At 40.3% G+C, this 27,343-nt stretch overlaps 1 protein-coding gene and 1 long non-coding RNA gene across 11 annotated transcripts in view; one reads left to right on the top strand and one right to left on the bottom strand.

Moving 5' to 3' along the window:
- Window positions 1–27,021, top strand: LOC103189541. The gene is made up of 3 exons (XR_489075.1): window positions 1–304; window positions 8,362–8,419; window positions 26,991–27,021. It is a non-coding gene; the product is annotated as an uncharacterized LOC103189541 (long non-coding RNA).
- The window catches only part of LOC103189540 (RNA binding protein fox-1 homolog 1), a 101,624-nt gene that overhangs the window by 53,453 nt on the left and 20,828 nt on the right, over window positions 1–27,343 (bottom strand). For 8 of the 10 annotated variants that reach the window (XR_006085875.1, XR_006085874.1, XM_042345046.1 and 5 more), the window contains exon 2: window positions 17,637–17,684. Coding sequence is in view for 7 of the 10 variants with exons in the window: in XM_042345046.1 (XP_042200980.1) it covers window positions 17,637–17,684 (48 nt within the window). In the remaining 3 variants the exon portion in view is untranslated. Of the gene's footprint in view, window positions 1–6,609; window positions 6,658–9,217; window positions 9,241–17,636; window positions 17,685–27,343 lie in introns of those variants that run through there. The other 2 variants (XM_042345047.1, XM_042345045.1) reach the window with 2 other exon arrangements.

Below are 27,343 nucleotides of genomic sequence, written 5' to 3' on the forward strand. Positions count from 1 at the left end.
GGGATTTTCCACTTCTCCGCTAACAGATGAGCCACTATCAGTCCTCTTCACAACAGCCGTCTGCACGCTTCCAACTGTAATCCAGTGCTTCTGATTTAATACTGTAATTACTTCTAACGTTGTGTGGAGGAGATAAACGGCCAGGACTTGCTCGCCCAGAACAGAGAGATGGCACAAACAGCAATCCTGTTAACCACTGGATGGCCACTGTTCTACTCTCAAGCACCTGACTGTTTACAGCAAAATTGAACCTTCTCCGAAAACTAAGGATGGCTATGAAATGAAAAACATTCTTCAAACAAAGGTGAAAATGATTTAAAATGGTACTATTAAATGAGTAGCCAAGTTGCCAATGTCTACAATGAAAGGAATTGAAATGCATGTGAGCACACAAACCTGCAGGTCTCATTCATACTGCACTCGAGGATCCTAAAGCGGGGGCCTCCTCCACCAATCGCTGATACACAAGCATTGCTCAACTAAGATGGTCTATGACACAGCGATACCAATGCTGCTCTATGATCTTGCTTATGGGTGAGAAGACAGCAGCTTATTTGCTTGGAACCGATGACTGTGCATTTTCCTCACTTCTCTTCTGAGGGTAACAAACTGCGGAGCGGTATAGCTCCATGGCTCCTTGTAATTCGCTCAAATGGTCTTTCAACACATAAACAGAAAGTGGTGCTGGCTATTCGACCATGATGGGTAGCATGGTTATGACAAAGTCTGTTCTAAATTCAACATCCACGTGTGAGTCACTGGATATCAACCAGGAGCAGAAAACAAAGGTTTATTGATCTGCCTGGAGCTAACTGTAGGGCCCCTCCTGTCACCCAGTAAAACCAACAAACGTAGATTAAACAAGGGGTCAAAATTGAGACTTCCCTGGTTTACAAAGCGTTTTCTTAAAATAGCTCATAAAATGACAGCACTAGCATAAAAGAATTAGGCCAAGTCTTCCGATCTGGTGTAGGTGTGTTGTGTGGTACTTTAATACAGTCCCTTTTGTTGAGCATGATTTATCATAACCTTTGCTAATCAAACTTCACAAGTGACCTGCCTTCACCATTGCGTAAGTGCCTCGGTTCAACACCTCTCTCTCACACTGCCCTGAGCAGAGTCCAAAGAACATCACTTACTCATCATACAATGAAGACTGGCTGCAAGCTGGGAATCTCACTCATACAGATGTATAATTTGAAGCATTATTGTCTATGTCTAGGTTTGCTGCCCCTTTATCCACAAACCTAGACATTGCAGCCACTTGAATAGACCGTAAATAGAAAACCCTAATTTGGACTAAAAGTTGCTGCTAGTTATTGCTCAATAAATGCTCATTTCTCACAATACAATCATCAAGCAGCAAAAGGTACTTAGTTTGTTTGACAGCTCAGCGATTCAGTCCATGCACATGTGCTTGCAGCAGGGCGATGGATTATTAAATCGATGAAGCTATCTTGTGAGCTACAACAAACTGAATTCCAGTGTAAGATTTACTGTAGTCAGCCTCCTGCTTGCTAAACCTATCCTTTCAATGTTTACTACTGTAGTTAGTTTCACACTAAACACATCACTTTGGAGCCAGTTTTCTAAAATATAGTATGGCAACATTATATACATAAAAGGGACTGCTTACTGAGGGTAGGGTTGTGTTCATATCTGAAAGGCTTCCCACAGAAGCGCTAAATCTTTAACTTGTATACTCCTGCAAAGGCAGAGACCGCCTGAAGTTTTATCCATGTGCAGCACGATGTTCACACAAATACCTGGAGCTGAAATCTTAAATCTCCAACCTTATTAGGAATCCTGTAGCATATTGGTTAGAGGACTTGCCTCGTGAGAGTACGTGGGTTCCATTCCCAGGTAGGGTCAAGCCTTAGGCAAGTTCCTTATTCCACACGCCTCTACACATTTACCTAGCAGTAAGTAGGAACCCGGCTGCTAGTCCGATTGGTGGATCGCTTTTCCGAGGGGTAATAATCCCTTCAAAAAAGTACATAAAAATAATTTGGTCAATCAACTGTTTGTGGGACACTGCTTGGCACAATTGGCTGCCACATTTTACCCACAAAATATACAATTAATTCACTTTACAGTATATTCTGTGAAGCATTTTGCGACGTCTCGTAGATGAGATAAGGCGCTAGATCAAATGCAAGTATTAGTATTATTAGTGCACACGTCTCAAACCTGTGCTGATAATCCTCCTCTCTATATTAAAAACAATCCACTAGCCTGAGGAAAACGTACACCGAAGTTACCACACATTACAGCTGCTTCAGCAACAGATGAATTGACAGATGAGAAAGTAGAGTGACTGACGAGAGACAGATGACCGCTCTTTCATATTAAATGCTTTTGACAAATCTTAGAGAACAAGACGTTCAAAAATAAAGATATGAAAGCGGCAAATTTAAAATAAAGAAGTATTTTAACATTAAGAAGGTGATGACTGGGAGATTGCTTGAACTAGTATGTTGTGCTACAGATAATGATGTGGGTCGCATGTCACATATCAGTTCGGCGGTTCACACACAGTGCCCTCAGAGCAAAGAAAGTCGATGTAACAGCAGCAATGTACTACAGTAGCCACAGGATCATGGTGTAGTTTTCTCACAGAATGAATAATCCATTTAATCTAAAAGATTTCACAAAGTCCAGATAAGCCTCAATTAAAAGAAACCTCATATGAATAGCTTGTGCGTCGCAGAGATATAATTAGGCCAACTCCTGTCCACTCCCTTACTGAGTATGGAATCCACAGTGACACCACATTACATTAAGACTCATTGTGGCCCTGCCAATAATGTAACACCCTTAACATCATGGTTAACACTTAGGTCAAGCTCCACCAGACAAAAAAATAACTTCTTGAGAACGATCAAACAGAATCCACTCACCAAATACTCTTTGAAGCTTAACCTGAAATACACAATTTATACACTCATGAGCAAGACCGAGATTACCGAGTTAAACTGGTCATTCCATAGTCAATCCATCCTGAAGCCTCCACTTACCGCACCCAGCGGCATGGGTTATACTGAGATAATGCATTAATCAACCACAGCCATTAGTTGCTCTGTACATTTACCCAGGACATGCATCAGTGTTTAGTTAGTCTTATTATTTAGCACTTTTATTCCTACAAGTGAGACTGAGCAGATAACTTGAGTGATTTAATCTCGTCATATTATATGTCACCCTTGCCAAGCTGACAGGTGATACTTCACAACCGGCCATGAGGTTCTATTTATACCGCACATCTAGTCATTTTGTTTGCAGATTTCACTTTAATCTTTAAGACTGGTGCCAGGCAACTCGTCTCATCTCGCGCTGGAAACGTCTCCTAAACGGGATGAAATAGTAAATTCATGGCTTACCAGGGAGTGAGGGTACTATAACTCATTATGGCTTACAATACTGTATACAAAATGCATGTTGAAAGACGTCCATTGCTTCACAGAAACAAAACCACATTTGACATTTCAATTCCTTGCAGCAAAAGGGAGCATCACAGTGCGCAAATTTAAAGAAACTTAAAGTATCCACACATCTATTGTTCAGGATCGAAGCAGTGAGAAGGGTTGAGGGAAGGAAAACAGAAGAGCAATGGAGGATCTAGGGGAATGTTTACCAAGTCCCTGAATTATGATTTCTGCGTGGAAATGTACATTTTTTTTTGAAAAATGTTTCCCAAGATTGAAAGCTTAAAGAAACTGCCCTTTGCAGGTTTATGCTGGGAATTTAAAAAAAGCCTCTATAGGTGTAAGTATCAGGACCACGGTCCCAACTCAAGATCATGTCAATGCTCTTGCAGCAGAAGTGCCAAGTTCAGGATAGAGGGACAAGGAGAGAAAATCAAAAACTGAAAAAGTAACTTTGTGACTTTGTGTATCCTAAGACTATTTATTTATATATGTACATTATATATGTAATTATTTCTTATAACAGAAGTAAATCAGTATTAGCCATTCAAAGATACATGAAGGAAACCTTAGTTTTAAGAGAAAATGAGAGACAATGGTATAATGTGTTGTCTTCCCCACCAAAAAAGAGGAAAATTGAAAAAAAAGCTATATTTGTGACTCTATGAAAAACATTAAAATTTGCCAGCAATGAAAATGAAGAGAATAAGAATGCAACGAGATTCGGACTTGATCACTAAACACTTTCTTTGGTCGACAGTACCTACTTTTGCCTAGTCTCGCATCTATATTCTCTCTCATCATTTTGGCAACCACCAATCAAGAGAAACTAGCCCAGTCAAAAATAAAGGCCACTGACATCATGAGAAGCCTCCTTTCATTTTGTAAACAAAGCTAGGGTTGGGAAACAGATGTCACGCCAAAGCAAGTTCTGTGGGTTTTTGGACTGGCCCAACCCAAGACACAGACAATTACGGAATGTGTAGCTCAGCTTTACTGTCTGCAGAGCTGCTGATATTGTTATTTTGCAGCCAGTTATGAAAAATTATATAGAATGACCAATCTGGCGAGTGTTCAGCCACAAGCCTCAGCAGGAGTTGAGTTTGCTTCTCATGCTTCCCCTCCCATACTATTTGCTTTCTGCCCTCTCTTGAAATCAATAACTGTCCTTGACTATAAGATGTAGGAGCAAGAGGAGGCCATTCGGCCCCTTGAGTCTGCCCCGCCATTTAATAAGATCATGGCTGATCTTCTAACCTAATTCCATTTACCCACCCTATCCCCATATCCCTTAATTCCTCTATCCTTTAGAAATCTGTCAACCTCAGTCTTGAATAATTTCGAGGACTGAGTATCCACAGCCTTCTGGGGTAGAGAATTCCACAAATTCACTAGGCTCCGAGTGAAGAAATGTTTCCTCAACTCAGTTCAAAAAGGCTGTCCCTTAAGCTTGAGACTATGACCCCCAGTTTTAGATTCTCCAACCAGGGGAAACAATCTCACAGCATCTACCCTGTCAAGAACCCTAAGAATCTTATAGGTTTCTAGAAGATCACCTCTAATTCTTCTATATTCTAGAGAATTATAGGCCTAGTTTACTCAACTTATCCTCATAGGTCAACCCCCTCATCCCAGGAACCAACCTAGTGAATTTACACTGCACCCCCTCTAAGGCAAGCATGTCTTTTCTTAAATAAGGAAACCAAAACTGCACACAATATTCTCAAGATTGAGGGTCAGCCTTTTCGTCCTCTCCTGAGTCAATGCCTCATCCCAAAGCAAGGACATACACAGGTCAGCCACCCTTAGGTACCAATTGACCATTTTTCATGTGTAATGCGAGACGGAATATTGACACAATTGCAATAGGCCACATAGGTTTCTATTCTAACTTACACTCTACAGCTATACATTTTACAGCGGGCGTCACACTAGTGGGTTAAGCAGAACTTACTTTTTCTGCCTCCAGAACACCAAGGCTGACTGTAGCAAACCCACACTAACACTACATAATAGGAATGGAACCTGTCATTGATTCAGTCTGGGTGTTCACAAGACAAGTGGCTTTACCAACTGAACAATCAAGGAGTCCTATCCATTCACTGAAACTTTCAATACCTAGCTAAAAAATTACCTTCAGTGCACAGACTGAACAAAAGTATTGACTGTATTAAATATTGGAATAAAGAAAAGATTGAAATGCAATAACTTAAAAGTAAAACCATGTCTCAAGGCCTCAACAGTGTGTGCCAAAATGAAGTGTCTGTATCGCAATTCTCTACTGATTCAGAGAATCTACAACAGCAACAAAATGACATTTGTAAAGTGCCTTTCACATTGGGAGGACATCCCAAGGCGCTGGACAGACAGAGGTACGGATCCAAGCTGGGGGTCGGGGTCAGGGTGGGGGAGGATGGAGAGCAGGGGGAGAAGTAGTGAGATTGAAAGCACGGTCGAAGAGGAGGGTCTTGAGATAGGTCTTGAAGGTGGCAAGGGAGAGGGCGAGGCGGAGGGACTGCAGAATGGAGTTCCAGAGGGTGGGGCAGAGTGGCAGAAGATCCGCCCAATAGGGGAGCGAGCGCGGCAGGGGACATGAAGCAGGTCGGAGCCCGCTGAGCGGAGGGAGCGAGCAGGATGGTAGGGGGGTTAGGCGGTCGGAGATAGAGGGGAGCAAGACCGAGTTGTTGTTGTTGCAGGGCTTTGAAGCTGAAGACCAGGATCTTGAACTGTATCCTTTGTGTGATGGAAGCCAGTGGAGTTGGGCAAGGATGGGGGTGATAGGGTCACGGAAGTGCGGGAGGGACACGGGCTGCAGAGTTCTGGATGATCTGCAGCCGGTGGAGGGAGGAGTTGGGGAGGCTGACAAGCAATGAGTTTGCACAGTTGAGCCTCGATGCAATGAAAGCATGTATGGGGTCTCGGTGGCCCGCGGTGTGAGACAGTGGTGGAGCCGGGCGATGTTGCGGAGGCGGGTGAAGGCAGAGGGGTCATGGCACAGATGTGGGGTAGAAAGTATAGTTGAGGGTCAAACAAGACCCCAATCTAACATTGAGGAATACTTTCATCAATGATATTTAAGGTACCCACATACATAACTAGATTGTCTGTAGAAAAGAAACTCACTGAAGCTGGGGTATTTATCATAAACCACTTAAACTTCATAACCATGCAGGTTAAAACTTACCCACAGGTACATCATTCGCATGTTGAACCAATTCACTTCTGATCAAAGGCAAGCACAAAATCATCCAACTCGAGATGAAAGAACCTGTGCTGAAAGATCCACACTGAACTTCCTTCTAAAACACGGTTTTCCTTTTCACTCCGGCTTTTAAATGCAGCGTTCTCCCTTAGAGCTCCGACCAACCCCACCTGTGCTGCTGTGTGCAGCAGTTCAGCCTGAAGGCAATTCTGACGCTACACTCAAATGTGTTTTTTTAAAAAAGAAAAAAGCAACGATGGGTGTGGTTCAAAATCTCTATAAAGAAAAAAAATGCGTAGCACAATTAAAAAACATAAAATCCTTTTACTATCCATAACCGGAAAATTGTAATTGAAATATAAGCTATCTTCTCTGCAGATTCTATTAGTTTATTTTAGTTGTCTGAAAGGGTAGTGGTAGAAGATTTGTTAATAGCTTTGAAAAAAAAATTCTGATTCTATAACACGCGTCTAAGCGAGGACTGAATAGCAACACATCCAATACAAATAAATACATTTTGAAAAGCAAAACTTAGTCATAAGCCACACAGCTGTGAAGACTCCACAATGTCTGAATTATGCAGCAAATGTGAAAAAAAAATTAACTTGTTCCTAATATATTCACACTCTTCCACGATACTCAGTTCTATTTTTTGCACCATATCCATCATTTTCCAAATCGTATTCCATTTTTACCTCTTGGTCCGAATTTACACTTCAAGATCATATTCAGTTCAGAAAGGTGTAGAGTACTGGATACCAGCTGGTTAATGCAAAACACCACAAGTCCCACTCTTAGCCTGACGGTCAGAAAAGTGCAACTCTAGGAGAGAAAATACTAACTCCGCAGCAGCTCTCCTTAATCAACCTCCATTAACCCCTTCTTTACCATCTCCAGTTCATAATTTCCGAAAAGCAGTTGATCCGTTTGAAAAACAAGACGATGAATTCTATCGAAACAGAATTAAAAGCATTTGATGAACCGCACAGTAAAGTTTATATTTATTTATTCCAGTCTTGAACCTAAACATTAGTTCTATTTAAATAAATGAACTCTTGTGAGATCCCCTCTTGAAGCCACTGGTGCTTGTAAATGTCTGTAGAGGTACGTCACTTGGGCTACAAACAAAGGTTAAAAGAGTGATGTACCCCTTTCCTAAAGGCATGCAAAAGTGTTCATCGGCCCCAGGTGTCCTCCAGTGCATTAAACAAGTGACCATCTTTGTGTGCTCTTAGGGAGTGAATGTTACATCGGAACAGAGGAATGTAAAGAACGTCAAACCATCTGGACCAGGGAAAAATAAAAATACTCCAACTCTTCCCTAAATCTCTTCATTTGCCAAACACCTTTAGTTTAAGAATTCCACGGTCAGTTGGAAAGAGTTTGTGCACCAAACATGTGGCTGAGCTAAATTAACGAGTTGAAATTGACCTTATCCAAGCTAAAAAGAATAAAAACTGTGGCCTTCGGTAGTGATAGCAAGATGCCGATACCCTTGTACTAGCTTATTTCCTAGCTGTAATATATACAATGAAAAAAAATCAGTCAAACCTAAGTTAACTAAGATCTGAAATTTCTCATGCTCTTAGCTTCAAGATAATTATCTTAAAATGCAAGATCAAAGAGATCAGTAACATTTGGAAGCCAGTTGTCTGGAGTACTCCACAAACGAGCTTCCAAATTACAATTGAAGTCAAGACATTTCCAAAATTCTGCTTGATCTTAAATTTTCAGATGATGGCCGACACCGGGAGGAATTTCAAGCTTCTGGAGTCTCAGCAATGGTATTTTGGTCAGTAATCCTTTAGGTGTAAACCTGTATTGTTATAATTGTATATTTCATCACAACAATATTTGCCAAGAATCTCCACAGCAAGCATTCTGTGCAATTTAGTGATACCATGCAATTTAATCATTGACACTGAGAAAACATGGATCGTCTCGTCTGAATTTCCTGAGGTTAACAAGTCACCAGAGCCCTGGTCGTCAGGACAGCATCAGCCAGGAGCACCCCAATTGATCCCTTGCCCAAAGTTACATTAACGTGCTGGTCAGAACGCATCTGGAGATCCTGCCACTGACGCCTCCTCCACTTCTACTCGTTTCAGAACAGATTGCAGTACTTTTACCTCTTGCTGAAGTCAATTACATAGCAGATGGTTTGGAGTCTATTTTTAGAAAATGACCCATCCAGTAGCTCACTGCACTGAACACAATTAATGCAGCTCTAGTGCTCAATGATTTATGAGGGGTTTAATAGTATAACGTACACTAAAAGGTGAGTGTATGGCAGCGCTAACAGACCATTCGGTTCAATTCAGTACAGTAGCTAAAGTTATGTACCTACTCTTTGAACTGTCCCACCTTGAAGAGTTCTTACGCACAGGCTTCTATGGTTCTTCACACCCCAAGTGGTAAATTCACAATGTTTACTCGACATCAAAGCATCTCAACACAAAAGTGCTTATATAACAAACACAACAAAATGGCAGTTTTTCAAGGTTCAACACAACAGGAAGGCATACTGAAAACTACACAGAAAAACGGCATTAAAAATCATCCTGCATCCACACACAGGGAAATAACATACATTAGATTTCTTGCCTGTTTATTTGCTGGCCTACTGCACCTCGGTGTGTGACAAAACAAATCAGTTAAGAAAAGCAGCCTTTGTTCCCCCAACATGTTTAGCCGGTGTTTTGTAGACTAAAGCATGTTTTAGAGGTTGGCAGCATAAACCATTAGCTTCAAGATACTTCACTGAAATAGGTCGGAGAGCCGAAGACAAGTCAGGGAGGGAGCGCTGTGTGTGGAAGCTCTGCTGTCTGAGCAGACAATTCAATGGACAAGGAAGGTTAAACAAACAGTGAATGATCTTTAATTAATCTCCACATACAAATAGCAGCATTACCAAAACAGTTCACAACACTGGAGAACTTTCATCTCCTGACTCCAGCATAACTCAAAGATAAAGCATAGAGCTTGCAGTCAGTCAATTTAAATAAGCCTTAAAAGTAACTTGTTCTTTCTCCGAGTCTCTAATGTATTCCCCCCTCCACACCCAGTAGTAAAGTGGGAGATGATATAAAGCTAACATCTTGCACCCTGCTGGTATTTACTTTACTTGCCCCTCTTGAACCTCAGGCAAAATCTGCCTCTTGTACAAAAACACTATTGTCGTGGCTTGTCAGATCCTCCCAAAGAATGTCGTCTGGGCAGGCTGCCGGGAGGCAAGCCAAGAATGGCACCAGCTTTGTTGGTGCTTGCTGATAATCATGAACCTGTTCCCCAACAGCTTCTTTCCCTTCTCCCTCCCGCCCCATAAAGAGAGCAAATTTGCCGTTCTAATATTCCGGTTGATGCAAATTAAGTAAAATTGGTGATTATTGATAGTTGCCGGTCATGTTTGCAATCTGACAAAAATATACTGTATTTTTATTGACAATAGATTTTTCCCCCTTAGAAATATGGCTTTTGAGGTTGAAAACATCGATAAATTTTTTTTATTCACTGACAATTTCATCCAAAGGAAAATTAGAAAATGTAAAAATAGATTGCCACCAACCCCACATATAAACTAGGTTGAAATCTTAAAAGCAAGAGAAATGGGTGCAGTGGCAGAAATGTTCGGCATCTACAATATTTGTACTACTGAAACTGCTGCAAAAAGGACCAGTATGCACAACACTGATGGTACTGTCAACACCACTCTTTTTCCAAGTTGTCTTTTGGACAATAGGCCATTAATCTGGGAAGATTTTGTGATGACCATCATCAGCGGCTCGAGGGACTTGTTCAGAAGTGTCCACAGCAACAGGTTCTTGGTCGGCAAACCACTGTTTGTAAGAGGATTGTCATTGCTCGGAATCCTCACTTGTAAAGGGTCCATGTCCATGTCTATTCATTGGGGTCTATATCTATTCATCTGAGTAATTGGCTGAGAGGCATTACTGAACCTAATGGTGTGAGGGAACTATATCATTAAATACTTAGCACTCCAGGATACGTCAGCAATATTATTTCAACTGCTAATTAGCTCCTTCACACTGTGGGGTGACATCAATGCGGAACTCTACCATTCTCCATATTCAAGATCCTGTGAATAGACACTTACTGTTACAGGGGCTGAGGAATGAAAGCAGGCAATTACTGTGAATATTACAAGGGGGGGGTTTGGGAGAAGTCGAGAAAATACGCACAAAAACACTCTGCCTTAAATACATTTTACAATCACAGCACTATCCATTGTTAAATTCAATAACTACTGGAAAATGGTGAATTTATATTCAAATCACTGTTCAATTACAAAGAAATTCCATCACTGCACAATTCACACATTTTTTTAAAACATGGCCAAGTTTCTAATTCCTGAAGATGGATTATAGTGGACTGAAGAGTACTGAAGGGAATTCAGATCACCTGGACTCCAAAGGACTGTTCCATATCCAAGAGAAATGTGATGAATTCACAAGAGGAAATATTCATATGACTGATAGGTTTAGTGAAATACAGCCACTCAGACCCCATCACTTCTTAAATAATCAGGTTTTACTTAGGAAATAGGTTAAAAATGCTTGAGTTTCGGTGAATCTAGTACAATCAATGCAAACATTTAGCTCCATAATATCTGGTGTTTAGATGTAATAACCTTAGTCAGACAATCCAGGCAGGCACCAAGCAGTTTTCCCCATTTTCCCCCTCCCGTAAGCCAGTTGCAAAGAGACACTCTGAAAGGCAAGGAAACAAGAGCACCTTTCTGCCTCCTCATCTGGGAATAAACACTCACTGCATCATCCACTTCTCTGTCAGCCCTTCCCCTTCAAAGCTAAATATAAACATAGGTTCCAGAGCTGAACAACAGCAAAATGAGAGGAGGCCGGGAACGAGGGGGAGAGAGATGGGGAAAAATAAACACTTTCTAAAAAGAAATTCCAATGTAAAAATAACTACAATGTACTATCACTGTAATAAGCAAAGCATTGAGGCTCCCTTTGTTAGAGAGAATCCTTCAACACGTGCCTAACACCATCAGGTTTTGCACCCCACCCAAAGGCCACGATTACAGATGCGGTCAATGTACATCTGAACTGGAGACAAAATGAGAGGAAGGAAAGCAGGAGAGAAAAGTGAAATAAGATTTAAAGGTGTTGGCAGAGAAAGGCAGAAGATTGAAAAAAATGTACATTGCTGGCCCAATATAAGAGTGGAACATTTGGAATTATTTAGTAGCTAATACTTCTTGGCTGGGAAATGATTAAATACAGGATATTACTGAATCTTTCAGATATGCATCAGAGCTGCATCTCTAATGTAGAAGACTTTTCAAACACCAAGATTTTTAAAAGCATTTACACGGAATATTCCAAACTCAATTTTCAGAAACTCTGAGGCACTGCACGTACAGATATTTTTCTTTTATGTTCCGACCCTCAGCAATCGGCCTCCATCTTTGTGTTCGTTACGTTTCAATGTGGTAGTGTTGTTGCTTCCTGTAGACTTGGACCCGTAAGATACAAATAGTTGTTGAGGTTAGCAGAGGGACATAACTAGTCAATGTACAGGCCAGTATCCTGCATAATCTATGAAAGGCAGTACTTTTTTAGTTCACATTTATAGGAATAATGCAGGGAATTTCTCGGCTTAAGCGGAAATGAGACACTACTTTTGTTAAAAGATTCGGCTGGGGGCAAAGATTTGCCGGAACCTTCAGAAACATCAGGCAAAGTTGATCAACTTCCTGTGTCTGGATCTCATTGACATGCACAATAAAATCCAACATTTCCCACTATTTCTAAGTCACTGCGGCCAAAAGTCTCAAATAAATATTATTCCATTAGTTGGACAACTTAGTGGAGATTTCACAGGAATACCAATTGGGACCAGTGAACCCTCACTATGATGTTGAATAACAAGATGTTCTTGTAGTTACTGAGAGTTACTTCAAAAAGGGTAACCAATTAAAATAAAACATCTGTTATTTGCAAAATGTAACCTGCAGCTCAGAATCCAGGGAGAATGTTTTGTCCTCGCAGCTTGTATTTTTATAGCAGCTTTACACATCAAAAAGCACTCCACAGAAGTACCTGACAAAGTGTAGTGACTGATTTTGTACCCATATTGATGAGTTTGTCTTGTGAGCACAAAGTGGTTTTGAAAATCATGATAAAGTCAAGGATTTCTCACATGGGGGAATAATCTGCTTTTCCACTGTGTCGTCGCCCCATTACCTTCGAAATGCAGCCGCGTACAAAATGCTCATCCACCACCTGATCCAACTGAAATGAGTGCACACAGCACTATGCTATAAACAGTCGTGGATTGAGTGACCCAATTTTTGTTTTGTGAAGGGATTATTACCCCAGAAATGTGATCTACTAATCGACTAAAACCGGGTTCCTACTTACTTCTAGGTAAACAGAGGCGTGTGAAGTAAGGAAAGTTGCTTCAATGCTTTGCCCTGCCCGAGAATCAAACCTGGGTCCTCTCACTTACGAGGATAGTGCTCTAACGACTGAGCTACAGGACTCCATAACAGAATAAAAACCCAGCTGACTGTTGAGGCATGAGAATTACCTAGTGCTCCATGCAGACATGCTTGCCTTTTTGTTGACCTACTTACTGCATGCTCCATTTCAAAACAAATCAAATCAACCCGAGGGCAAACTGTTTAAGGGATCTGGTCATATGTAAATTTCAAACTAGTGGAAAACTGTAGCTTATGAAAAACAAAATGTTTTCCTAGCCATTAATCTGGAATTCTTTTCCTCATACTACTGTATAACAGATCCTTGTGGTCCAGCAGGACATACCAGATGTATGTGGTGGTAAGTAAAGAATTTCTCCAGCTGATGGAAGTTCAATCCCAGAGCCCCTCTGCCTCACCCTCTCCCTTACCTCCTTCAAGCCCCATCTCAAGACCGTTCATGTTGACCATGCCTTTCACTGCTCATCACCTTGGAATGTCCTCCCAACATGAAAGATGCTAAATAAATGCAATTTGTTGTTGTTCTAGGTTTCCCTGAACAAATCCTAGCTGAGAGGCTAACCATTCCCAAACCTTAGCTTGTTATCATGCCGATCTAGGGTTATTTCTCAGGGGGAGGGAAGGGAAAGACCAGTCACCTTCTTCACCCTACATAAGAAACTTCTGTTCAACACAAGTCCACGACAGCATGACTTTGATCGGCCATTCATTGCAATGGGAACTCTCCTGTCAAAAGTTGCTCCACTTAATTGCATCGCTTGGTCTCTTACATTGGCACAAATTAACAAAAAAAATTAACTGATATTTGTTCCTGGGATTTAAGGTATTCTAGATAATAATCTTATGACAAACTACCATGATCTCTTCTCTCCAATATTGTATCACACATTTTTTAGGATAAGGTTATAGGTGGAGCATTAATATTTGAGCTCATTTGAGCTTAACCTCAATTACTTTGGACAAGATCAATGGGACCTTTTCTAGTCTTTTGTACATTCCTAATTAAAATTGTTCTGGGAATGGCATACATCAGTAACAAAGACAAACAAAGACAAGCATGGTGTAGCTCTGTTTTCCCAGAGGCTTCACCTTCTCTATACGCTCCGGCAAGACCAATTTCAAAAACAAGCAGATGTTTGGAGGTGCAGACAAACAGCATATTGAGATATAAAATATTAAAACTAACGTATTTTCATAAAAACAAAAACAATTCTGTTTGTTTTGCACTGCACTTAGTTTATGAACTACTTGAGAAAATGGGTCTCAACTTGCCCTAGGCCACCATTGCCTGGAATGTTTAAACTTTCAAGTGACCTAGGTTATGGAAAAAATAGTGGTTGAGTTGGGAAGGGCAGATGCTCGATCAACTAAAATAGCAAAGTCAAGTGATATACAACTTGTCATGTGAACCCCATGGTTAGATTACAGCCTAGAAATCAGTCTCTGGATTCCTTTTAATTTATTACGGTGTCCTGTCACACCAGTCTGGCTAAAAGAATGCAGTGTCAAACCTATGCAATATCTGGTCAATTTTACGTTGGGGAGTAATTTGCTTTCTCGTCATTCTCTGCGCCTGCAGCTGCTGCCAATTGCCAACTGCTCGTGCTTTTCGCAGCCTTGATCCTCAATGACATTCATGAGCTGATTAACAACTGGGTCGTCATTACAGCAGCTTTATCGAGAAATAATCTGCAGTCAATTACCAGGGAATTGTCCGGTGTAGGATTGATGAACTTAAGAGATGAAGTGCAAATGCTATTATTCCGACAACCTAGTCACCGTATACAGATGTTGTAATTAGAATTAATGAATGAAACTGCTGCTCATGTATACACAACAACTTTGACGAGTAATATTTTTGGATCAGGATTTCTGTGGATTACTCAAAGGAAACGGCCAATTAGTACAAGAGTACATGCCTCGCTCTCCCCATTCAAAAATCAGGCTTGATCCAACCAGATAAAACAGATGGCTTAAAACTGTGTAAGTGAAAGAGTACTGGGCAACAATCATCAGTATCTTGAGCAATGAGCACACAGATTTTAAGTCAGCACATTTGAATTCCAAACCGTTCAGAATGATTTAGTCTAACCTCCCTTTATGTCGCAGGTCTCAATATAACTTCAAGTCACACTGTCATGTTGGAGATATTTTTAGCATGTCAAAAGTCATGTCACAACCTGCAACTTGATTTGACTTTGCCATGTAGGTTATTTAAATTTAGTCTTACCTAATACTTCACTCCAAATCTATATGCCATACAGCACTAATACTGCTATAGTTCCAGGGATTCAAGGTAAGACTGCTGAGTGACACCAGAATGGCATCACGTTTACGCTGCACAGATGCAAATGGCACCGAAAATCTATCACACATAGCTCATTCTTCTATAGAATACCTCACGATGGGAATGCCAATGTACTCCTATCTGACCTAGAACAATGGCAACCAGGTTATGACGGACTGCAAAACCTTAAAGTACTCCACTGCCTCTATTAATACAATGACTTTAGTACTATCAGACACATTAACTAATTCCACATATTTGCATGAAATTATTCAAATCAGAGTTAGGACCATGAGACTGAGTTTCAGCACGACCTTGGGACGTCAGGTTTGTCCGTCAGCCACAATACATGTTAGATAACATGGTGCAGATATATCGGCTAGTAGACCTCCGAAGACTGTCTAAGAGCTACTGAACTACAGAAATAATCAAGGTTGACGACCACGCACAAAAGGAAGAAGTGAATACAAGTATTCTTTATAAATCCAAATCCCTGAAAACAGATCCACACTGCAGTACTTGGAAAATCCACATATTGATTGAACAAAATTCCATTCATCTGATCGTTCATTTGTCCATTACAGTCTGCGAATCCAATTATCTGTAAATCTAGCTAACTGATTGCATTTCCAGATTCTCAGGTACAATTTCCAGAGTAAAGGATGCCTCTCTCCTCCCACCCCCAAAGCCAAATAGACTCAATTACCAGATGGTGAAGGACATTTGATACAGCTAGTCTTAATACATCTGAAAAAAANTGAACGCCTTCACTATTTAAACACACTAATTTAACAGAATATTCCATTATAAAATTTGCCAGGGTGCTGTTATTAATATAAATAGTGTGGAAGACATTTTTGGAAGACATTCAGTTTGTAAGATGTGACAAGATCATGAGACTTATTTTATCCAATGCCATAATCATATTGGCTTCATCTTTCACTTTTGCTCACAACCAGCCATTTATAAAGTCGTCAACTCTGGAGACAGTCTGAACACCAGAAGAGGATCATTACCAAAGTAGCAATCACACAGTGGTGGCAGTGACATTCACACGCCAGGAAAGGGAATAGCAGAGTTAAGAAAAAATTTCATTCAAGATATATTGCAGGCATTCTTTGGCTTAAAACTTACCGCAACCTTATTAATTCCAACCCCCCAACCATGTTGCATAGCTGATGAATCAGACTGGACTGCCCAGAAGGATGCAGGATATTTTCAGTATCTGGCTGATGCTGAACACAACCCAACTCCTCATCTATATACACACACTGAAGTGCTCTGAAAATTAGAATTCTAAAGCCATCAACAATGCCGACATGTAGGAAGGGCACCCATTGGGGAAAGAAAATAATATTGCAAGTTTAGCTTCAAATAAACTCATCAACTCTTCGCACAAATAACCTAGAGTGCTAGGATTTAGAGCACCTCCTGCATTCAGTCTGAATAAATACTAAATGAAATATCAAGGCTTTTTTTTAAAAAAGAAAACATTCTGAAGTAATTACTGGGGTTTGGTATGAATTCAAATCTAACTGAATCAGACTTAAAAACTGACTGATATATAGTTTCCTCTTTGCCAGCTCTTAAGAAACACTTTGTGAAGTGCAACATATGCATATCGTATTAGAGTGGCTCCCACAGTGCATCCGCCTCGTCTGAAATGGGAGCCAAATGGCATTCCACATCTTGAAATCTGTTCCTGTTCTGTCATCAGGAATTTGGTTGAATTTAAGATGCTCATGCCCTCCCTCCCTCAGACATACTCATTTTTGTTTTTTTTATTTTCACAGTGTTTACCTGAAAGATTTCCACTTGTTATTCTTAATTCTTTTCTTTTGTTCAATTTTTTTTCTCCAGCTTCCCCATGCCCTGACTTTTACACAGTTTTGCCACTTTCTAAGTTTTGTAACATTTTCTTTGATTCTCTGCATTGGGCCAACACACGCTCTATACACACACACACGTGCGTACATCATAACTATAAGATATTAAACCATCACCCTTATACTCTTAAATCATCAAGTCAAGCATCTAAGCCAATCATCCATAAGGTTCGTACACTTATTGTTCAACTTTCTTTAAGATGATTTTTAAAAATCCTAAAATGCAATATTACAGATTTAAAATGAGGCATTACAATGGAAGCAGTTGAAATGAGTGCCTGGACACCAACGATGACAGCTCGCAGACACCTAAACTAATGTAGTTTCAAGTATACGATGAATTTATTCTTACCATGATTTCCGTCTGTTCTGAACGATTTTTGAAATCCAATATCGAGTCCTAAGGAAAAGCAAATAGGATCCTAGTTTTAGTTGAAGTTTCTTAAAGCACTTAACATTCAATCATTCCATTTTTGAAAATAAACTATCACCTATTATATTGTAGTAATCAAGTGCTAACATAATAATCCTTGCATTTCATGCAAATGTTATGTCGATGAGACATCTCAAAGCGCTTCACAGAATATACTGTAAAGTGAATTGACTGTATTTTGCAGGCAAAATGCAGCAGCCAATTGTGCACAGCAGTGTCCCACAAACGGTCATTGAGTGACCATATTTTCTTTTAGTCTACCACACGGTTCAGTTCCACATTTGTTTTAACCAACTTGCAACTTGAAATTGCAACTTCTCGAATTTAAGATAAATTGGCCATCCCTGAATATCCACCTTGTGAGGGCTACAAAGCTTTGCTTGTCGGATGTCAAACAACAAACTAGTGACCAGCAAACAACGAACATTTGCTGGCCACTGTTCACCAAGCATCAACTGATTTGCTAGGAGTTGCTTCTGAAAGTCATTTGCACGTGGCTTCACAAAACCAAAAAAATGTACAAGTATACTCTATGGACAGCTCAATTTAAACTGTTTTTCCTAATGTTGGGGACTACATCTGAACCTGCCCACCTCCCTCCCCTCCTCAAATCCAACCAGTAATTCACTTTCACTATATACTTCACAGTAGGTTTATGACAAAGACCTGTAATTTTCAGAACATACATGAACATGTAAACGAACAGTTTGTACAAAGCAGAACCACATAAATACAATTTGCTTAAACAGAACAAAATATGCATTCCTCACAGTTTACCATTTTCTCTTCATCTCAATGACTTACATTTTCATATTGCTGCTGCAACTATTCAGTATTACAGTGCCTCTCTAAAATTGTCCATTTTTTGCCACCATTTTAACAGTTCCTATTTTCCACCTGGAACGAGATTGGTTTTGCCCCAGGATATCTTCTCGTTGCTAACTGCAACATCTAGTGGCGCGCAGCACAATTGCACTCTAGACAGTGTCAGAATTAAGGCAACGACATTCTAACAGGCTGTTGGCACTGGGTCACACTTCACAGGAATCTAATGAAAAATTCTGTTGGAAGAATTGCAGTAATGATGCCAGAATCATTAGTCCTTGAATATCAACGTCATTAGGCATGAACACAAGCACCAGAGACCTATTGCATCAAATCACAAACTGAATCACTCAAAGGAAGCTTGCAGCAAACATTAGAACATCTAATGTAGTTAGAGTTGGTTTGAAGGTTGTAATCTCATTTTGGGTGTTCAGACAACAATTACCAAATGTTTCATTGGTTTAGGAAGTTCCGTGAATCTCTGGATGAATTTGCTTTATTGCAATCACCCCCAGATGCCCATTAGTCTCTATACTAAATACCCAGTTATTTGTGGCGTGTGTTTGGGGACAGTTCTGATTGTTGGAGGTGAGCATTTTAGGTCCTGGTACAGTTAGAGGCCATGTGGCTCGAGCACCTGGAGATGAGTCTCCTCTTTTTAGTCTGGTTATATTAATAGTTTGGATTACTGGATAATTTTCACTGTCAAATTGAGTATTCAATCCACAGGATCTCACAGTATTACAAACACTGAAAGTTATACAGTAAAACAGCAGAGGGCAGCAGACAGACAGAAGCAACCACGGGATCAATTAACAAAATCAGAGCTGCTTTCACAATACTTTACAAACATAACGGAGAGATCTAATCAAATCAGCTATTTCCATAAGTGGAGCACCAGTTCTGAATGGAGATATACGACACACAGAACGCAGGCAGTTAACTATATATGGCCTCACTATCAGACCTGCCAGGAGGGATGAGCTCACCTCGTACTTGGAAATGCTTCAAAATCATCTAAAAATGTCATATTGTGCCGACCGATAAGCACTTAACATTTCCTTCTACTGTATGAATGTATTCATTGCAAGTTGCACTTCCAGTGTCAGGGAAAGCCACGCGTGGAAACATTCAAAGTGTATCGACTTTGCACTCAAATGGGCAAAAATGATTAAAATGAACTCTAATGCTCTAAATATACTAATAAGAAACAAAGGTTGCATTTAGATTCAGAATTTGAATGCGCAGTTAAGCAATACATTTGTCAGTCCCTAACTGCCATCCCGGGAACCTTGGTTAGACGTCAGTAAAGGATAAGATCAGGCAAGACTGACCTCGTTAAACAGCCCACCCAAGGCATGCTCAGGTCCAATAAAGCCACACATGTCCACTGTCAGATCCTGAGACACAATAATAGTAATTAGTAGTATGGGCTACGGGCAAAACGGGCCGAATGGATCGCTCTTTCAGAGTCAATTGTTTCTGTTGAGCCAATTTGCATCATCTATCCAGGAAGGATGGAGGGCAGGAGGGTAGGAGTAGGAGGGTAACCAAAGATGTGGTCAAAGAGTGGGGTCTTGAGATGTGCCTTGAAGGAAGCGAGGGAGGGAGCAAGGCAAAGGGACTCTTCGCTTTTATTGCTAATAAAATAGTAGCTCGATTTTGAAGCAAATCTAGGCCCAACACTTAAAAGCGTGTCAGTGAATTAAATTAAAACCAACCAGTGATTTCATGCATTAGGTATAAACTAGCACAAATTCAATGCAGAAAAAGACCTGTTCCATTGCTGTAAAATAACTCTAAGACTGATAGAGGATGGCAAAAGAGTGGATGACAGTAATGAGATGCAGAACAGAACAGCTGAGTCTGCACTGCGACAAGCACTAATTCAGAAGTGCGTGATAGGAATGAGGCGAGAGAATTTCAAGTGTGAAATTACATTGTTTAAATTCTTAATTTAAGTATTTTAGTATTAGGAAAGAGGCAATAATTAAAAGGCAAAATACTGCAGAGAAATAAAAATAAAAGTTGCTGGGAACACTCAGCAGATCAGCCAGCATCCATGGAGAGAGGAAAGTGGGTTCACGTTTCAGGTCAATGACCTTTTGTCAGAACTGGGGGATATTGGAGTGGATCGGTTTTATGAGAACAAATAGAGAAAGGAGTGCGGAAAGAAACACTGAGGAAAAGGATAAGGTGGAGGACAGGCGTGTAGAACCCTGAGAACCCCGACGACTGATAAGCGTTCATAACCGTGAGGACCAAGGCTAACTGAATCAAGTAGCTTTTATTGAGAATATATAATTTCTTTAAAGCAATCTCAAAGAGTAAGGATAACATTCTCAAAATTCTTTCAAATAAAATTGTTGGGTCAACCAGCTATTTGCCTCATTTGTGGTATGCTCGATTTCAAATAATCTCAACTTCTCTTGCAGAACCTTGCCAAGCAGAGAGAGAGGGAGAGAGAGAGAGAGAGAGAAAGACGGAGATCAGAAACAAAAGTTAATAGCTATTCCAGCACCAGTACAATCAATTAAAGCTGTCTTGCCAGTGTGAACACACAGACACACCAAAAAGACACGCCATCACATCTATCCTGGTATCAGAGCTGGAAATTTGGAATCCTGCCAGGAATCTGGGTACCCAGATATTGAAGTTGAGCTTCTCTCAGTCTTGTTATGATATTTTTAGAAATTCCCTTTTCACCTGAGGACATTGGTGTTTAACAAAGACTATCCTGGAAAGACCGATATATCGCTAGCAATGTTTAATACTAATCACCACCATGAACAGGGCTTCTATTGCTGTTCCTTGGAGATCCGAGTTCTGGACAAATCTAAAATTTCTTCACCTAAACATGGTTAAGGAGGAAACCTGCCATTACCTCCAATACCTTCCTCAACCTTTCAACTCAACTCACTGAACTATTACACAACCTGTGCGTATGATTCGACCCTCAGCTCTCTTTCCTCCCTCATATTCGATCTTGTTTTTCTGCATCTTCACCACATCGCCCGCCTGACATCGCTGATCACAATTATTTTCCTAAAAATCGAGCAATTCTGGAAAAAAGAAAATTGAGGAATTCATATTTTCAGCTTTAATAAGAAACAAATCCTCTAATATTGTTGCTTTAACTTGATTCACTTCACTTCTTTAGGCTGGAAATAACATTTGAGAACCAAAATTTTTATTCGGAGCTCTTGATACATAAAACGTCTGAGGACCTCAGAGTGTCCTTCAAATTTCCCCAGTTAGAATCTGACAGTTTCTGCGACAACAGATCGATATTCTGCCCTTGCATTATCCTGACCTCCAGTCACTGAGAGACAGAAAGCAAGAGATCGATGTTCCCATGAGGAGCCTTCAGCTACTGATGCTGTGTTCAGCGCTGACAGCTGTGGTCAAAGGGTAACAAATGCCCGCTTCAATTCACTCCCCAGAAATTAAATGGGGGGGGGCTGCAAGCAGCCAACCGCAGTACATCATTGACTTTCACAGTCAACTCACAATAGGTGGTTCAATATAAAAAGTAGGTTAGGTAGAAGGTTTACAAAAAGGGCAAAAATAAAACACCTGACAGGTTTCATTAAACCTCTGATCTGAAGTATGAACCCAACAGTGTTAAGTGGAAGGTCAACAATTCCTTCCACCCCCCTTCACAACAGGATATTTACACTGAAGGACAATATCAACAGGAAAAGCAGTCAATTAAATCTCCCGCTTATTCTAGAATTACGGTTTGATTCAGAATAGCGCCCTAGAGGTGTGATCGGTAGGCATACGTTAGGATGTGAAATTGCACGGAAGGCTGTCCACTCAATAAGCTTTCAATCTTCATACAAAGCAAAAATTCTTTAACCAAATTTATATCTTCCTCCTAACCGTCACTGAAAATTATCTACATCACCGTTAAGAAAAATCCTTTTGAAGAAATAAATTAAATGACATCTCTCCCCCTCCCACCCCTTGTCCCCTTTATGCTATGCATCATCCACGCTCGGCACGTGGGAGGACGACTCCAGCAGAAGCACTCGCTTAGCCCAGGGCAACTTCCTCTTTCCCTGTGGTAGCATTTGCCCTCTGAGATCAGCACTGTGTGGGAGCAAGGCCACGTCAATCACTCTCAGCGCAGTGCGAGGGCTCGACTTTATTTAAAATGGAAAATTTCTTTGACACATAAACATTTACGGTCTTTTAAGACGCTTCAGTTATAGAAAAAAAAACAATATTTGCAAATGAAAAAAGATCGGCACTTTCATAGCACCTTATAACTAAATATCCAAAAGTACTTCACAGCAATTATTGAGGTTTTTTGGTAGGCGAGTATAGCAGCCATTTTGTACGCAAGTCCCAAACAGCCATGAAGTAAATGACTAGCATATTATTGGCAAGGACACTGAGAAGCTCCCTTTCCTTTTCAAGGAGTTCCATGGGATTTTTAACTTAGTTTAAGCACGCTGAAGGGATATTACCTCTGATAAAAATCTGGTCAGGACTCACTCAACTGCTATTGATCTTAGGTCCAGACATCAGGGTAGAATCCAAACCTACTGACCCAGAGGTGGGAATCCCACCAAATCAGCCAGGTTGACCCACAACGTACGAGAGAGTTTGCAATTTGAAAGCTCTACAATACATTCAGAATTAACAAAATTCTTGAATGGAGCATTGAGCTGAACTACTCCATCTCAAAGCCTAGCCAGCAGCTAGTCAAACCCAGCCACGGAGAATCACATTTGACAGGCTGAATTTGAACTCTGATCTTTGAGTGGGAGTCTAGTGATTTGGGAGTCCAGTGATATACTACTGAGTTTACCAATTTTCACCCACGTTTTGTAAAGAATGGTATTTTTCAGTTTAACCATCAGGACACCTTTAATCTATTGGTAACTCAGATTATTAAAGCAGTGGGGGGGGGGGGGGGGCGGAGAAAGGAAAGAGAGAAATGGGGGATAACATTATTGCTGCATTCACATGCCATATTTGACATTAATATTAAATATTAACCAAAAGTAGAAGCTTTCTTTGAATAGCTGGTGCAAAGCCAATGTATGCCAGACTCTACTGACCGAGGTTTCAGACACCCCTTAAATTTGATTGAAACAACTGTTACACTGAATTTGAAGTTTGGGAGCTATCTTTTAAATAGAGACATTCAGATTACAGTCGCAGAATAGATTGTTGCAACTTCAAAACACAAAAAATAGATTACAGATTAACAAGCAAGTTATTGTACTACGTTCTGCTGTATAAAGTCCAAAAAGGTAAATGAGGCGTTTCTACAAGCCAATATCGGCTTCAGTCTGGCAATCATGAGCTGGGCATGACAGTAACAGTGTGTGGAGGGGAAAGAGAATTTAATAAAGAGCAACGGTAGATGTTGGACCAGATGTTATCCTAGGAATATGAAAGAAGTTGGAAGGCCTCAGGAGAATTTTCGGAAACCGGTCACCTTTTTAGGAACCTCAGTCTCCAAGCCAGAAATGGAGCAAGCAACCTGTCCACAAGCCATCAATACTGTTCTGAAACTGACTGCTAACAGATGTGGAAAAGAGGCACGAGCCAAGTCATCCTTGGAAACTCTTTCTGCTGAGGGAGCATCTCACCACCACAATATCTGAGCCAACTTTGCAAAATCAAGGACGATGTTCTTTAAATAATAAGGAATAATCCTCGTATTTGATGCAGTGCCTTTCCCGTTGAAGATAAACGGTCTTGATCACTCAATCCACAAAGACCTCATTCCCCGCTTTTGATCAAGGATTATTACCTAGCAGTAAGTAGGAAACCGATTGTTAAGTCAATTGGCGGATCACTTTCCTGGGGTAATAATCTCCCAAAAAACAATAATAATTTCGCCATTCAATCCACAACAGCTTGTGGGACACTGCTGAGCGCAGTTGGCTGTTGCGTTTCGCACACAAAGTATACAGTCAATCCACTTTACAATATATTCTGTGAAGTGCTTTGAAACATCTCAAACAAAAAATAATTTTAAAATAAATAAAAATTTTAAGTTGCAAATATGAATCCTTAGTCTAACATCCAGCAGTTTCATCCCTCAAATAATTCATCGGGGTCCCAAAGATTGAAAAACACATACAATAAAACACAAAATACTGCAGGTGCTGGAAATCTGAAACAAAAACAGAGAGAGCTGGGAAAACTGAGCAGGTCAGGCAGCATCTATGGAGAAAGGAAAGTGAGTCAACATTTCGGGTCCACGACCCTTCGTCAGACTTGACTCACCTTTCCTTTCTCCATGGATGCTGCCTGACCTGCTGAGTATTCCCAGCTCTCTCTGTTTTTGTTATTGAAAAACACATAACAGAATTCAATCAATACCAGCCAGCAGCATAGAAATTATTTACTAGCTTTCACAAATTGCAACACTCTTAAATGAGTACACAGAATCCTATAATACAGAAGTACAAATGGCCTTAAGCACTGACAACAAGTTGTAAAATATGCTAAAGATGCTTAATTTTAGGAACTAATGGACCTTCATTTGAAATTGACGTCACACCTCACTCGTCAAGATCTGGTAGGGAAGGTAGGTAGGGAAGTCCTATTTATTATTGATGAGCTTCCTTCAAAAGCTGATTTAATGAAGCGGTTACTGAAAACAGCATCGGTGAGCAGGTAAAGACCCGACTCTGGAAGAGAAGAGTCTCACCAGATCAGGTTGACCTCCTCTGCAGATTTTATAGGAATCAGCACAGCAACAAAACTCTGAAGCCAATTGCTGAATCATGGCTTTTATCAGCCATAGATTTACATTGTGCAACGCTAGACTTAAAATGTAAACTAATAAATATTGTGTGTTTTACACACTACTCTGACTACAATCCAGTCCTTGCTTTCACCAAAAAATTAATGCTATAAATTTGTTTGTCCTATTAGTTTCCGTAATATGTCACTAATTCATTTGGGCTAGTAATAATAATCCTTGCATTTGATATAGCACCTTATAACGTCTTCAAGACGCCTCCAAGCGCTTCACAGGATATACTATAAAGTGAATTGATTTATAATAAAACTATTTGCAGATTACCGACCTCACTCATCAATCTCCCTGCGTGAAGGACTCTATAATAATGTAGTTGTTTAGCTACAGCAAAAAAGAATAGCAATAAGTGACCAAATGTGAAGTCATGCAAGGAGTCTCTAATCACTCCACAGTAAAATTCTGGATATTGTTTTCCAAATGTTTAACTTGGGCAGTGAAAGAGTCAGTGAAGAACAAAGCAGCAAATCAATCGAGTTAAAATAAATGAAAGCCAAATGTAATTTGTGCTTAATCCGCTCAGATCAAGACATAAAAGGCCATCAAAACACAGACAGAGAACTGGATGAGCCAGGATTTAATAACAGCCTAATACACTCAAACGCCCCCGCTAGAACACAAACAAAAGGCCTGAACAAAAAGCAAGCGACTCCTCCACACTCCTCCATATGGGCCATGCATCAGCGATCGCAATCAGACCAATAACAGTGCTTTATCACACAAGGCCGAGAGCGATCGTGTAGTTCAAATGGCAGGTGAGGCGTGGCGACCCTGGCAAATCACATTTCTATTGCTATTTCTCTGGAGTGTTGTGTAGTGATCAAGCAAGTCACGTTACAATATGTAGGGGAGTAAAATAAAATTGAATTCTCTCTCTCGCTCCCTCCCTGAAAACTCTGATGCTCCTGCCTTAAGGTTTTCAAACCGACCTTGTATTTTTCCAGGAAACAGCAACAAGACTAAGATTTCTGAAGGGAGCTCACCATCTTAGTAAGATCAATGGGGAATCAATGATTACTATCTTGCATTTTCCCTTATTGATATTTTTTATATACTGCTGATGACTTAAGGGAACCATTGAGAGCAGTTACTGAACCAGACAGCATGTGGGAGCTGAAATAGCAATTAGCCTAGGTGTTCCAGCTATCACATTGCGTTGTGTTAATTTATTCATAAAGTTGTAAATCCTTCCAGACAATGACAGAAAAACAAAACTATCTTCCCTCCAGATATGCCTTCTATAGTGATAAAGCATAAACCACATCGACGGTTTTGCTTTCAGTCACCTCTAGAACAAACTGTGGTCAATGTGAACTATAAGATGAGTCAGCAAAGACATCCTTTTTATTAAGGATTATTATTATTGCCATTGGCCAACGTAAGATGAGTGAACAACAAACATTGGCATGCAGGAAACTATCAAACTGACTTTCTGCAAGTGTGTCCAGGAGGATTAACAAAACCTAGAAATCCGAGTTAAAAGTTTGTTCCAATTTTCACATGGCCTGACCTCCAGTTGAATCCATCAGATTCATCAATATTGTACTTAGTATTAAAAAGCAATGGATTGTTAAAGTTTAAAAACTTCCTTTTCTGTATTATTTTCCTCCTCGCACACAAAATACAGTCAATTCACTTTACTCTCTTCCCATTTCCAGGTTTCGGCTGAAGACCTTTCTTTTCGACTACGCCTTTGGTCACCTTCCTCCCCCTCCCCCTGGCTCGGCCTCGGGATCCGTTACTGTGAAACGCTCTGAGACGCCGTCGGATGTGGAGGGCGCTAAATAAATACAAGTTATTATTACAGTATATTCTGTGAAGTGCTTTGAGACTTTGAATACATGATAAGGCGCTATATTAAATGCAAGGATTATTATATTGGCTCCTTATACTGCGCAAAAACAACAAAAAATTACATTTGTATAGCGCCTTTCAAGTCAAGAGAGAGTGCAATGTAGTGACTGTATTTGTAGGCAAATATAGAGTAACTTCAAGCTGAGATGCACAAAGG

Source organism: Callorhinchus milii, unplaced genomic scaffold (assembly GCF_018977255.1).
Source record: "Callorhinchus milii isolate IMCB2004 unplaced genomic scaffold, IMCB_Cmil_1.0 Scaffold31, whole genome shotgun sequence".
Classification (NCBI taxonomy): domain Eukaryota; kingdom Metazoa; phylum Chordata; class Chondrichthyes; order Chimaeriformes; family Callorhinchidae; genus Callorhinchus; species Callorhinchus milii.